The 14,715-nt window shown below is 39.6% G+C and overlaps 1 protein-coding gene across 6 annotated transcripts in view; it reads left to right on the top strand.

Annotated features, from left to right (window-relative positions):
• Positions 1–13,508, top strand: part of GRAMD4 (GRAM domain containing 4) — a 148,146-nt gene extending 134,638 nt beyond the window's left edge. For all 6 annotated transcript variants that reach the window (XM_033958091.1, XM_033958094.1, XM_033958095.1 and 3 more), the window contains 2 exons: positions 949–1,017; positions 9,119–13,508. In XM_033958091.1, the coding sequence (XP_033813982.1) occupies positions 949–1,017; positions 9,119–9,220 (171 nt within the window). In that variant the 3' untranslated portion in view covers positions 9,221–13,508. The remainder of the gene's footprint in view (positions 1–948; positions 1,018–9,118) is intronic.
• Positions 13,509–14,715: the final 1,207 nt, after the last annotated feature.

The raw sequence follows: 14,715 nt of genomic DNA on the forward strand, positions 1-14,715 counted from the left end.
ACCTATGTGGCATAAATGCGCATGAGTCAAATCTCTTCCATTTGAAAGGAAGCTCTGAAATGAGATGGCATAGGATGAAGTTAAGAGGTAATAGGCTCCGGAGTAATCTAAGGAAATACTTTTTTACAGAAAGGGTGGTAGATGCATGGAACAGTCTCCCAGAAGAGGTGATGCAGACAGAGACTGTGTCTGAATTCAAAAGGGCCTGGGATAGGCATGTGGGATCTCTCAGAGAGCGAAAGAGATGGGCAGACTAGATGGGCCATTTGGCCTTTTATCTGCCATCATGTTTCTATGTTTCTAAGGTATAAATATAAGAATATACTCAGCTCAGCTGCTGTCCTATTTCACCCTAACTGGGCCTTGAGGAATGTGCATTGCGAGGGGTCATTTTATAAGAGTCTTCATGCATAAATTTTCCAAGTTTATTCAGAATTTGAGAGAACTATCTGAGCGGTTTACAGTATTCTATAAAATTATACCAGGAGTTTTGTTTGTAAAACTAGATACAGCAACCTTTGTGCAGGCGTGTTCGGGGCAGAGTGGGCAAGAGTCACAACTTATACCGAATAGCTTTCCAATGAGCTTTAGTTTGGGACAAGTCTTCAAAGACCATTTCTTAAAGCTTAGACAAAGTATTACAAAATGAAGTTGAGTCCTGCAAAATGGAATTGAGGCCTACAAACTACAAATGAATTTTATTTTTGATGCCAATTTGCCAGTGAAAATTGGATGGATTTATAGGTCTGGTGCTCTATGCCTTTATATTGTCTGTGTCTGATTCCTTTTACTGCCTGTGTGCTGTTAAAATTTGAGCTAGCCATTTACCATTGACTAGGCACATCTATATCAGTATTTTAATAGTCAAGTCACTGAAGTTTTTTTCATTTTTCTGCATTTTCAAGACTCTGCTTCTGTAGTAAAACTGGCTGTTTTTCTTTCATGCAGTATAAAGTTCTGTCTGTGCTGCCAGGGTCAGGGATGGGAATTGCAGTCTCCACACTTTTTACTCAAAAGGTGAGTGAGTAATGTTAGTTTATTGTTTTGTGATATTGTAACTTGTTCACCTAGAAGGCCTTACAAACCTTCCTCTCGATTATTTAAAAAAATGCTTCATTTATAAAATTATTCTCCCTTTATAATACTGCATCATATGTTTACATCTCAAGCAGTAAGTATGCACTTACACTTTCTCTACTGAAATTTTATGAGGGAGTTACCTTTTTGTTTTTAACAAAATGATTAACTGTTAACCTGTAGCTGCCTAGAATGTATGATACTGTACAGATACATAAATGAGCTTTGAAAAGGCAATCTGAATAACTAAGCATATTTTTGTACAACCCCACTCTATTCTTGAACTCTTGGGTTGTCAATCCCTTCTTGCGACATCTCTTGTAGGAAGCTTCATTTGTATATTTTTGCTGCTCCTCTCTTACCTCTGGTCTGCCCTTCAATTCTTCAGTTGTTTTCCTACAAACGAGACAGTAGGAGCTTGTCTTATCTGCTCATGTTTATTTTCTTTAAATTCAGTCTTTTTCACTGATTTGCATGGATTCATTTCATGTTGCAGAGGATCTCTTTAGGGGATAGCTCTGGCTGCGGGAGACCACAGACTCTGAGGCAGAAAATCTGTTTTCAAGTGGTTGGCTGCTTTGCAGTGCACCCTTTGGACAGCCTTCATTTACTGATGAGGAGCTCAAGGACTGTTCCTTTGGGAGCAAAGCTCACCCCAGGTTCGTTCGCTGGTGGGTTTGAGTGCAGGCTGCTTGGCTCCGTGGCAGTCTATCCAGGATTGGGGCTGATTTGTGTTCCTCCCCTTGCTTGTATGAGGGGGTCTAGATCTCTGGCCGGAACGTTGGGCCTGAGAGGCAGTCAGAAGATACGAGCCGTCCAGTTCCCAGGCTTTTTGAGGCAGAGGATCTCCCTGTAAGCAGCTTCCATTTTGCAGCTCCCAGTACACAGCGTGGCACAGTGAGTAAAAGGCTGACAGCCTGAAAGATTGGTTTTGGGGTTCTCTAAATTCATATTTTAGGAGTTTTCTGGGTTATTTTTAGGCCCCCCCTAAAAAAATCCTAAAATTGCATTTTTTTCCGGGATGACTTTCCTGGGCTATTTTAGTGCTGAAATCGTTGCTGTGGCAGCCATCTTGGATTTTTCAATTTAAAAGCTTGTTTCTATTCAAAAACAGGTGGGATGGACTCCTCAGGGCAGAACACTTCAGATTCATCCAGAGGAGTCCAAATTTGAACTGGGGGCAGCTCGAGTGTGTCCCCGGTGCAGCACAGCCACAATTCGGCAGCAAAATCCCACAAAGTGCAATACAAGGACTGCAGGGGCCCTCTGCCTTTCAGGGTCAGGGGCTGTCCCCTGAATTTATTAATATAATGTTTCAGGTATATTTGACTTACCAGGGCTCCATCTGGTATTGTGGCCCTGCTGGCGCTGGGGATTTTCCCCTCCAAGAGCAAAAGTTCCCAGGAAAAGTGTCATTCCCAGCCTGGGGACAGTCCATTTGTGGGTGACTTGGATGGTACGGATTCCATTTTTATACCCTTACTTTCCCTGATGGGAACTTCTACAGTGGGTGATGATGCTACAGCCAAAGGGATGCTCCGGATCTTGGGGAGGACCCCACTGTGCGCAGACTGTTTAGGCTGTCAGCTAATAGAGTTGATTTAGGAATACCTCCAGGACATAGAGACTCCTCAGACTTCTGAAGCGCAGTGCTCTCTTATGAGTTGCCCTGAGCCACAGTACTTCTATTTTCAGAGCAAAATTACAAAGACTAGGGGGACACTCGATGAAGTTACAGGGAAATACTTTTAAAACCAAAAGGTGAAAATATTTTTGCACTCGGAGAATAGTTAAGCTCTAGAACGCATTGTCTGAGGGTTGCGGTAAGAGCAGATAGCGTAGTACAGTGGTTCCCAACCCTGTCCTGGAGGACCACCTAGCCAATCGGGTTTTCAGGATAACTAATTAATATGCATGGAGCAGATTTGCATGCCTGTCACTTCCATTATATGCAAATCTCTCTCATGCATATTCATTAAGGATAGCCTGAAAACCCAATGGGCCTGGTGGTCTTCCAGGACAGGGTTGGGAACCACTGGCGTAGCCAATTTTAAGAAAGGTTTGGACAGTTTCCTGGAGGAAAAGTCCATAGTCTGTTATTGAAGAAGACATGGAATGTTGTTACTCCTTGGGATTTGGACAGGTACTAGGGATCTGGATTGGCCACCTTGAGAATGGGCTACTGGGCTTGATGGACCATTGGTCTGACCCAGTAAAGCTATTCTTGTGTTGTGTGACTGCTCCATCACTATGGAACATAATGCCACATACCTTCGTGAAAAACCCTCTTTAAATAAATTCAAATCCAATCTAAAAACTTTCTTTTTCAAACTTTCTTTCTACAGTGCATACTCGCCATTTTATTAAATTATTTCCTCTCAGATTTTTTTTACCCCTCCATTTATGTTTCCCATTTAATGTATTACTTTTCTATTAATTAATGTATTTCACCCCCTTCTGAGCATGGATAATGAGACACCAGTGCACTCATAAAGCTGCAGTTGCCAATTAAGCTGCTAGCTTTCACTCGAGGTGTGCAAAATAACAAAAACATGGAAATGACGCATAATGCAAGATTTACCAAAATAATTATTTATTGCTTTTATTTTTCCATCATGAAACTCAAAAGGCTAGTTGCGTTAGCGGGAGGTCGTTATAGTTGCCAAAATGCTGGCCTTCTGATAACGATCTCAACCCGATACTTCGAAGCTCCCCAATATATACCTTCAGTCCAGTTTGACATCATTGGCCGTCAGCCAATCCACTAACAGAGTTGTACTTAAATTTAGACAAAGACCTTCTTTTTAACATGGAATAAAAGTTCCAGAAATCATAATTTTTTGTTTACATTCATTTCTGAATATACATAAACATTTTATTACATATTCAATATTCTTTTTGTCCTTTTTTAAAAAGTATATTAAGAGAACCTGTATTTGTTAAAAAGTGCTGAGAAATTCTCGTCTCTCCCTGTCAGCACAGTCAAAGAGAAGGAGGGACTGTTTCCCCCTCTCCCTAAAACCTGACAGCTTCATGTTACACCTACACAGTCCTAAGTGTGGGCTTCCAATGCCCCCCTTCCTATGCTGGAAACTGGTACAGCAGTTTCTGACTAATTATTTCCAGATGTTACCTTAGGATTTTTCCTTAGTGTTCCTTATATAAAACATTTCACTTTAAGTACCCCTTCTTTTACAGATCATTCATATCACCACATATCACACATTCGGGGGCCCCAAACATTCATAGTTTCACACATTATAAGTCATTCAGATTTAATGCATGTTATATCTCAGTTTGGGATACGTAATCTAATGTGCCTTAAGCTGGTTAGGAAGAGCATATCTGGTATCAATTAGAACCACGAGACTAAAAGCGGGAAAAACCTGAACAAAGAGAAACGCAGAGAGAAAGAGAAAGAAACATAGAGGCAGTTTCATCCCTCCAGAAGTGTGTCCTGATTTTCCTTATGGTCTGGCTTAATAGCAAAGTCCATAAAAAGAATATTATTATGCTTTTCCTTAATATTAATCTGTAGTATGTTTTTCTGGCCTTGGCTACATCCATATTCAGATTTTTATTCATCAACTTTTCGTACACTTCTATTGGGCATGGCCTTAACTAACACATATGCTTGTATCTAACTAGTTACCCAGAATCATACGAAAAGCAGGCGCTTTTGTAGAAAAACTCCACAAAATACTGCACTATCATGTCCTGACGTCCATTCCATTACCATCCCATAGACATCGCCCCCCCACTGGCCATGAGCCACTAGTCCTCACTTCTTAAGTATGTTTTGGTGATTGTCTGCATCGGAGTAAGCAATTCCGGTCCTTAAGAGCCCCAGGCAGGTCATGTTTTGGGGATATCCCCAATGAATATGCATGAGATAGAATGGCATGCACTCCTTCCTTGATATTAAACAGCGTCCCCTATGGTCTTGCTTTACCTAGCAATTCACATAAATACTGAATTCCCATTTTCCTACACTATACATCATTTTCCTGGTCTTTTGTTAATTATCCTGACTTTTCAAAGTTTTTAATGTGTTTGTATGTAAGACTCTCTGGTCAGGACTTAGAAAGGTCTCTGCCACGCCCTGCTATTTCTTCTGTACTGTTTGTGCTTACCAGGCCCTCCTCAGCATGCATATCTATCTCATGAATACTCACTGTGGATATTCTGAAAACCTGACCTGCCTGGGGCTCTTGAATTGCCTACCCCTGGTCTACATGTATATTGTGTATCCCTATTTATATTAATTTTTTAACTATGTACACGGTTTAGATATTGGATAAGTGGTATATTAAATTTTGAATAAACTTGAAACAGGAACAAAGCACAGAATAATGCTGTGATTTTTATGCAGCATGAATTTGCATGTTTTGAGCATGCCATGCTGATTTTTTGGCATTGGATTTGTGGTAGAGGAAACTCTACCACAAATCTTTTGAGCATTGGTGGCTTACCAGGGCTCAAGTTGAAACAATGCCTTGTGTGATGGATCAGGTTTCACTAACGTTAGGATTAGTGAAATGCAAATTTTGGTGATTAAGGGGGTATAGGGGAAGTATGCAGTCTCTAGGTTTTTGATGCAGAGAGAACTTGCTAAAGAGGTTAGATGAGGAGTGGATTGTGGCATTTCTCATTCACACTCTGACAGTAGAGCCACTGTTTTATTTTGGTTAGTTGTGAGGTGTTAATTTGTGATAGTGTAAGTTAGGAAGGGAAACATAAGAATAGCCTTACGGGGTCACACCAATGGTCCATCAAGCCAAGTAGCCTGTTCTCACGGTGGCCAATTCAGGTCAAAAGTGCTTGGCAAAAATCCAAATAGTAGCAACATTCCATGCTACCGATTCGGGGCAAGCAGAGGCTTCCCCCATGTTTTTCTCAATAACTGATTATGGACTTTTCCTCCAGGAACTTGTGCAAACCTTTTTTTAAACCAGCTATGCTATCTGCTCTTACCAAAACCTCTGGTAATACGTTCTAGAGCTTAACTATTCTCTTGAGTGAAAAAAGTATTTCATCCTATTGGTTTTAAAAGTTTCTCATAAGAACATAAGAATTGCCGCTGCTGGGTCATCATGCCCAGCAGTCCGCTCATGTGGCGGCCCCCAGGTCAAAGACCAGTGCTTTAAATGAGTCCAGCCTCACCTGCATACGTTCCAATTTAGCAAGAACTTGTCCAACTTTGTCTTGAATCTCTGGAGGGTATTTTACCCTATAACAGACTTCAGAAGAGCGTTCCAGTTTTTTACCACTCTCTGGGTGAAGAATAACTTCCTTACGTTTGTACAGAATCTATCCGCTTTCAACTTTAGAAAGTGCTGTCTCGTTCTCCCTACCTTGGAGAGGGTGAACAATCTGTCTTTATCTTCTAAGTTTATTCCCTTCAGTCATGTCCCCTTGCAGTCTCCTCTTTTCAAGGGAGAAGAGGCCCAGTTTCTCCAATCTCTCACTGTACAGCAACTCTTCCAGCCCCTTAACCATTTTAGTCGTTCTTCTCTGGACCTTCGAGTAGTACCGTGTCCTTCCTCATATATGGCAATCAGTGCTGGTTGCAGTACTCCAGGTGAGGACGCACCATGGCCTGGTACAGCGGCATGATAATTTTCTCCAATCTGTTCGTGATCCCCTTCTTTATCATTCCTAGCATTCTGTTCGCCCTTTTCGCCGCCGCCGCCACATATTGCGTGGATGGATTCATCGACTTGTCTATCAGAACTCCCAAGTCTCTTTTCTGGGAGGTCTCTCCAAGTACCACCCCGGTAACTCTCTGTAAATTCGAGTTTCCCTAGTCTTTGTAATTTTTGATGGAGTAAAAAAAATCAATCCACTTGTACCTATTCTACACCACTCAGGGTTTTGTAGACTTCAGTCATATCTCCCCTTATATTTCCAAGCTAAAGAGCCCTAACCTCTTTAGTCTTTCCTCATATGAAAGGAGTTCCATCCCCTTTATCATCTTGGTTGCTCTTCTTTGAACCTTTTCTAGTTCTACTTTATTTTTTTTTTAATAAGGCGACCAGAATTGAATGTAATACTCAAGGTGATGTTGCACCATGGAGCAATACAGAGGCATTACAACATTCTTAGTCTTGTTTACCATCCCTTTTCTAATAATTCCTAGCATCTTGTATGCTTTTTTTGGCTGCTGTTGCTCATGTATTTCAGTGCAGCAGTTGCACTCTCAGGACTGTGAATAAGCAGATGTGAGATGCTTCTAGCACTTTAGAAGAGAATAATTTAGAGCTAGAATCTCTTATTAGAGAGCTCTCTAGAAATATCAGGAAGAGACGTTCCCCCGCCACAGTATTGAGAAAGTAAGATAAATGTACATTTATCTATGGAGTGAGGGAATGAACAAAGAATCCATACTAAGGTCACCAGTATGGAGATGCCTGCATTGGCAAAAGAAGAGTGTACAAGTGGTTAGATGCATTTAAAAATGGGCGAACATCAATCCCTGATGAGGAACTCTCCAGTCGTCCCGGCACAGTCATCACTGATGAGAAAGTGTGTTGTGCTGACACCATTATTCGTGAAAACAGGTGCATTTCTTTAGAAGTTCTGGCTATGGATTTGGATGTCGGTATCGGATCCATACATATTGTCACGGAAGTTCTCAAGTATTGCAAGTTGTGTGCACGGTAGGTTCCTAGGATTCTGATTGATGAGCACAAGATGATTCGTATGCAAACTTTCACAGCCTTTTTGGTGCAGTATAATGAAGACCTCCTGGTATGTATCATTACAGGGGATGAAACCTGGTGCATCACTATGAGCCTGAAAGCAAAAGGCACAATGGCGTCGCACATCATCTCCAGTCAAGAAGAAGTTCAAGTCTCAGCCCTCCACTGGAAAGGCCTTGTTCATTCTCTTCTGGGATATGAATAGACTAATTTTGAAGCACCAGCAGGAAAAGGGCGAAAAAGTGAATAGTGCCCAATATAGTGCAATATTGGAGAAGAAGCTGAAGTCAAAAATACAGAGCTTTTGCAGAGGACTTATGTCTAAAGGCATTCTTATCCTTAATGGTAACGCATGCGCTCATAAGGCCATTGCAACTCTTGACACCATTCGGAGATTGAGATTTCAGATCTTACAGCATCCTCCATACAGCCCTGATGCTCCCTCTGATTATCTTGTATTTGGACCCTTGAAGGATGCTTCAAAGACTATGATTTTGAAGGCATGACAAGGTCAAAGAAGCGGTGCATTCCTGGCTGAAGGCACAACCAAAAACATTTTTTTTCCGATGGAATAAAGAAGCTGGTGCAACGGTGTGAGAAGTGTGTTGAAAAGGAGGGTGATTATGTAGAAAAATGACACATAATTTGTATCTCTAATTGAATTATATATCTAAAAATATTCAATTTGCTATTACTTTTTGAAATGTCCTTGTATATTGTTAACCTGGAAAACCAGGGCAGTTAATAGCTCTTTGTGGTGGAGTTTGAGATTCCTAATAGGTCAGTGGAAACTTCTAATTTGTTTCCCTCATGCACCTGCCATGGGAGACCTATCTGCAGTTCTTTACTAAGTGAAGAGGCATCTCTTGTTGAGTGGGAAACTCTTTTGATTAGAACAAAATTTTATTCCTAGAGATAGGAAAGTCAGGATGCTGGTTGTGAACCAACTGATGCACTCTTGTGTTACTACTATTACTAGACATATGCAGCACTGTACACAAAACATTTACAGTATGAGCTTAAAATCTATTCAGGACAGACAAACAGGACAAATAAGGGATTAGGGGGTTAGTTATTGTGGGAACGATTAAGATGGTAGATGGTAGAGTACAAATGGTGAGGATGTTTTGGGATAAATGTTTTGGGATAAGTAGGGATATCTTTCAACTGCTCATGCTCTGTGGCTGGCAACTGGCATAGATCTTTGCAATGTGAGCAGGAGCATAGAGCAGACTGGGCCAACCATTTGGTCTTTTATAGCTGTTATCTACTGTGTTAATATATACAGATGGATAAAATGACATTTTTTGAGTTGATTGTCCTTTTTATCTTCTCTTTAGCCACTGGTGTTTGGTGCCATGATACACAGGGATGAGGCCTTCGAGACCATCTTCAACCAGTATATGAAAATAACATCAGCAGTATCTAATACGGAGACTTAGAGGGTTTCAGGAACTGCCTGCTCTGGCTGCATTTTGGTTTTTCTTTTCTGTTTGGAGGATTTTGTATAATTTAGTTCTGAATCTGAAATGGAGTGTTCATATTTTCACTTTGCAATAATTTTGCAGATAGGAGGGGCTTTGTATTTGTCATGGGTAACAAATGTATTTTGTACAATGTAGGTTTTTCTTTTTAAATTTTTTGTATAGTGATAGGAGGAAGTGCAATCATCATTCTAAGCTTTGCACAGGAAAGTATGTGTGCATTAACAGCATTAACATCTACTTTCTTCTGCAGGCTTATTTTCTTCCTGTGAGCCCTGTGGCAGATAGCGCACACTAACCATTAGTAAGTGGGCCCATTAAGATTTGTTTGCAGACCTGAATGACACAAAACATATATGGATAGACCCCCCCCATCTTCCTGCAGACCTGAACAATACAGAACATAAATGGATAGACCTCCACCTTCCTGCCACATTTCTTGAATTGTATGTGGGAACACAGCGTGCTTTCAATAAAGGAGGTCTGAATGAATTGTAAATTCAAGCAGTTGAAACGTCCTGGGACAGGGGGACAAAATGGAACTGTGTTATGAAGCACTATGATACTGACATCTGATTCCATATGGAAGGAATCAAGTTTATGCTCATTTGAAGAGGGGAAGAAGAATTTTCTGTGAGTAATAAAGGACACTTAAACTTCATTGATAAGGCATGATGAGCTGCTCTTCTGTGATTGATAGAGATGTACAACCATGACAAAATGCAGTCATCATCTTTCTGTGCTGTATCATCATTTCCTGATGAAATGATCCACTTAAAGAGAACACCTTTTGCACTTTGGGCCTACTTGGGTCTTTGCTTTTACCCCCTAATGAATTATATTGAAATTTAATAATTCTGTTTTTCATGTTTACTCTTTTAGTTCTCTTTAGTCCTCTCATGCTTTGCTGGGTTATTACTACTGACCCTTTCTCTACTAGTCCTGGAATCTTTAGTTCAGATGGATGATGGTCCATCTGGCTGCTGCTTGAGCATCTGAGACTTGTGGACACCTGGGTTTGTTTGTTAAAATTCCTTCATTCCCCCTCCTTTTTTACTCTCCTACTGGATGCCATTCACCTTTACAGTGGAATTTACATGATGAGGAACCTTAAATCAGTGAGATGGTTTGGCTGATGGAAGCTTACATTCTGAAGTTGGGCCTGTGTGTTGTCAGCTTAGATCCATGGTGTCCTGAAGTGTTGGGCCCATTGTAATTTGCCATCTTTGGTATCTATTTTCTAACCCATGCCTTCTTCCTTATTTAGCAACTGATGGCTCCAGTCACAGTAGGTAGATTAGAGTTGGGCTGAAATCTCATAATGGCATGGAGCATGAAGTGTTTTGGCTTTATTGGGTGATATTTTCACCGGAAGTAATTGAGATGAGTTCTCTCATATGTCAGTTCTTAATTTAGTCCTGCATGTGAACTGGCCAGAAAGTCTTTGATTTAGACTGTCCACTTTTATTAAGATCAAAGCTAGTTTTAGCTGGAGTGTGTCTGTCTAAGCCTTTCCTAAGGCCTTCTTGAATAGAATTGAGTGCATCCGACTGCAGGTCAGTTTGGTATGGAGAGACACTGGTCCCGATCCTTTATATTACAGGAGCCTTCCCCATTTAATCTTTGGGGATAAAAGACAAATAAATACGTTTTAAAACATCCATTAAATCCTTTGACTTCTCCAGTATTCAAAACCCAGATTATCTTCTTTGTAATCATAGTTAACAGAATGGGGTGGACCTCAGTGGCTGTGGCCTGACCAAAATTTTGCTCAATGTAGCAGTAGCAGCTAGAGAACTTGGAGGAAGGGACTGAAGGTTGGTTTGTATAGTCCCACTAATTGAAAAGGTATTTTGCTGCCCCTATTTGTAACGTGAAGATAAGGATCAAAGTGTACAGAAACGGATCATGTTCGGTCACCGTTTCTTGTACCATACAAGAAAGAAAGAGAATCAGCATGAAGGGCTTTCAGAATAATGGATAACCAAATGGAGTTTTATTGTGGGACTGAACACAAGCTTTTTCAGTGCGAAATGCTTGTGTCAGGGGGTTATCTGATAAATGGAACTATGTATAAAAAAACAAATAAAATTCCTTCGATAAAAGAAAACAAATTGAAGTAGAAGTAAAAGATAAAAGTCGATGATGGCATCCAAATCATTGTGTCTGGCCAAATAAATGCAATGATTTAGATAATGTCGTTATTGGATTTTATCTTTTATTTCTGCTTCAGTTTGTTTTTATATATAGCTGTATTTATCCAATGACACCTGAAACAAGTGTTTCACACCGAAATATGACTTGTCGGGCCCCACAATAAAGCTCCTTTTGATAATCCCTCATTCTGATAGAAAATTTACTGCAAAGTGAGCATCATTGTTTTGTTGATTTGAAAGTGAGCCCTGGAATGTGAGGGACATTAACCACTAAACATATTAACATCCTACATTGATTTAATCCCCCGCATACTAATATATTTGTATGATAAACACTGAGAAATTGTCCTGATTTTATATAGAATCGCAATATTTTTGACAGAAAAATTGTCCTGAATTTTTGGATAGTGCTGACTCGGCATTGTAACATAATTTGTACAAATGAAGACATTTTTAAGGATGGTTTCTTTTGGCACTGCATGCATCTAGTCTTGGGAAGGTTTAATGTGGATGCAGAATGACATCTTTGGGGTACTAATATGCAGCTTGCCTTTGAGTTCAATTTTATAAGGAAAGCATCATGAGGGATTGTTTTTGGATTGTTTTCAAATGTATCTCTGTTCTTTGTCTATCCATAGTTTTTCCTTTTGCCTGAGAATCCAGTTACCTGATATATTCTTCCCATTGTGTACATGCCTTGTGTCTGGTCTTTGAGAGCTGTAAAATTTCTTTATAGGGTGGGTTTTGGAGGAGTGTGTCAAGCTGCTTATCACAAGAGAAATTGACCATTTATGTTAAAAAAAAAAAAAAAAAAATCAGATAATTGTAAAGGGTGCCATCCTCCTTCAAATGCCTTCTACCTGAATCAATGTTTCCAATTCCAGGTCAAGACTAAATGCACAAGTCCTCATGTAATTGCAGAAGTAGTACTAACGTACACTTTAATAGTTTGAACATTTTAGAACTAGGTTAAACAAATGAGCATACCAAACCAAATCAGAGCACAACAATCTTTCATATCATCATCAAGCAGATGAACTGGCTGTGTGGGTTCTTTTTTATTTAACGCTAAGCAATCTATAGCTGCACTTTTAGGAAAGTGGTGTTAATCTCGGTACAGCAAAATGCTTAGTCACACTTGCAGCTACATGGCATGATTCAGTGATTTCAGTGCAGCATATTGGATTACAGTGACCATGCTTGTTTGCCATGGGTCCTGACATGTTTGGTGGTTGAGTGTAACTGCAGAACTTTCCTTGTATTGAGGTCACTGTCTGATCCCATGTAGCTACAGAATCAGCAATACCTGATTTTTGTTTCCCTTTGTTGCTGTTATTAAAGAGCAGTTTGTATGACTTTGTGGTGTGCTGCGTCTCAGCAGTGAAATGCATTAGCTTGCCATGTTTTTTTTTTTTGGGGGGGGGTTGGTGGGGGGGAGGGTTCTTTGCTCTCTTTGATTTGCAGATCTGTAAATTTGCTAGCCTGATTGTTGAGTTGATTGCTTTAAATGGATTGAACTACTTTAACAGAAGCAGAGTGACTGGTTTGAGTCCCTTTCAAAAGGGAAAATGAAAACTGGTCACATTTCCAGGGGATGGAAGTAGACCTAATAGAGGGAAGTGCTACACTCTGGCCTTTTGTCCTCTGGAACCTGTTGCAGTGCTGAAAGGAAAGAGGATATGTATTCCTCAAAAAAACTGCTTGTAAAACTTGGAAGGTCATATGACACCCATCACAGTAATCTCAGACTAGGATGAAGAGCAAGCAAACAGATCTGTGAGCGATAGAACCATTCAGCAAAGAAAACCGGCAGTTTTAACCGAATCATGTACATTTTGTGCAGATGGTCTATTTCTAGCAGTAGAGTAGATGTTTACATTTTTATGTCTGGAGTCAGAGAGTCTCTATTTTGAAATTGTGAATAATAATTCCTTGTCAGTGTAATGTTTGGGTCAGTAAAGTACTTCTTTGTTAAAAAACTGAAATAATGGAAAAAAAATTGCCCTAATGTTTTTTAAGAGAATCTTGTTCATTGTTTAAAAGTCTTGTATAACTTATAATTTTTATTTAAATAAACTTAAAAAAAAAAAGATGTTTTTAAAATTTGTGTCTTGAAGAATCCAAGTAATAGTGCATGGCTAGGTTGGTCATTACATTTTACTGGGTGTACTTCTACCAAATTTATTTTATGGGTTATGGTGCCACCAGGTGGACACTATATAATGAACATCTTATATACAAAAACTAGCAATATTATTATTATTGTTAGACCAGCCACTCAACTCAAGACCATTCAGAGCTTATGTGGAAGATAAATTTAGAAAAGGGTGCCTAGGCTGGCAAGGCACACAGGTGCATATACATACCTGTTTTATAAGGGCCACTAATCAATCCTGTACCATCCACAATAATAAAATATCTGAAAAAACTTTGGTGGTAATTTAAATAAAATAATAAATTGTATACTGTCCAAGAAGGTCATTTATAACACAAGCAAGATCAAACTTATCAGCAATGAACAGCTTTTCATCTACTTCATATTACTTCTAATTAGCATAGACATTCTCAGCATCTGGTTTCTGGGCTGCTTAATTTGACTGAGTCTGAGGCCAATTGTGTAGATATCCATGAGGTTTAAACCACAGCAACTAGCTAAAAACCTAACACTGATTTTTATTGTAGTTTTATTTCAGGAAGCAGTAAGTTAGCATCTGAAATAGTGGAGGATAAAGTGACATACTGAGAGATGTGGGATTTGAACCCTGGTCTGCCTTGTTCTCAGCTCATTACCTACTAGTGTATTCCTCTGGTATTTGGGGAGGGGGAGGCATTTTGTACATGATTTCTACCCTGGTCTTGCTGAAAGGTTAGCTGAGAAACTGCTAATGAATGTGGGCATAATTTAAGATGTAAAGACATTTTTGCCTTTTTTTATTTTCCCCATCAGTTTCAAGCCCTCTTCCATGGACTTTATGGTTCTTGAGCTGTTAATCTTGCCTAGCAGAAGCATTGTCTTAGGTGCCCCCCTAGTGGGGAGTTATGGAACAATGTTTTGCCTTATATAAAAAAATGTTTAAAAAAAATATATATATATATATATTAAACTTGCAATTTATATATAGAAAACCTTCAATCTTTATTGTGAGAGCCAGCTCTGAGGGAAAAATTTTCAAGGATGCTTCTTGAACTGCTGCATGATGAACCATGTTTTACCTTTACACACCAAGTAATAGTATTCACCCTCTTTTAAAAGAGAACTTTTACATCCCAGTGATGATTTTGAAATTCTTTAAGCAG

This window comes from Geotrypetes seraphini, chromosome 9 (assembly GCF_902459505.1).
Source record: "Geotrypetes seraphini chromosome 9, aGeoSer1.1, whole genome shotgun sequence".
NCBI classification, from domain to species: Eukaryota; Metazoa; Chordata; class Amphibia; order Gymnophiona; family Dermophiidae; genus Geotrypetes; species Geotrypetes seraphini.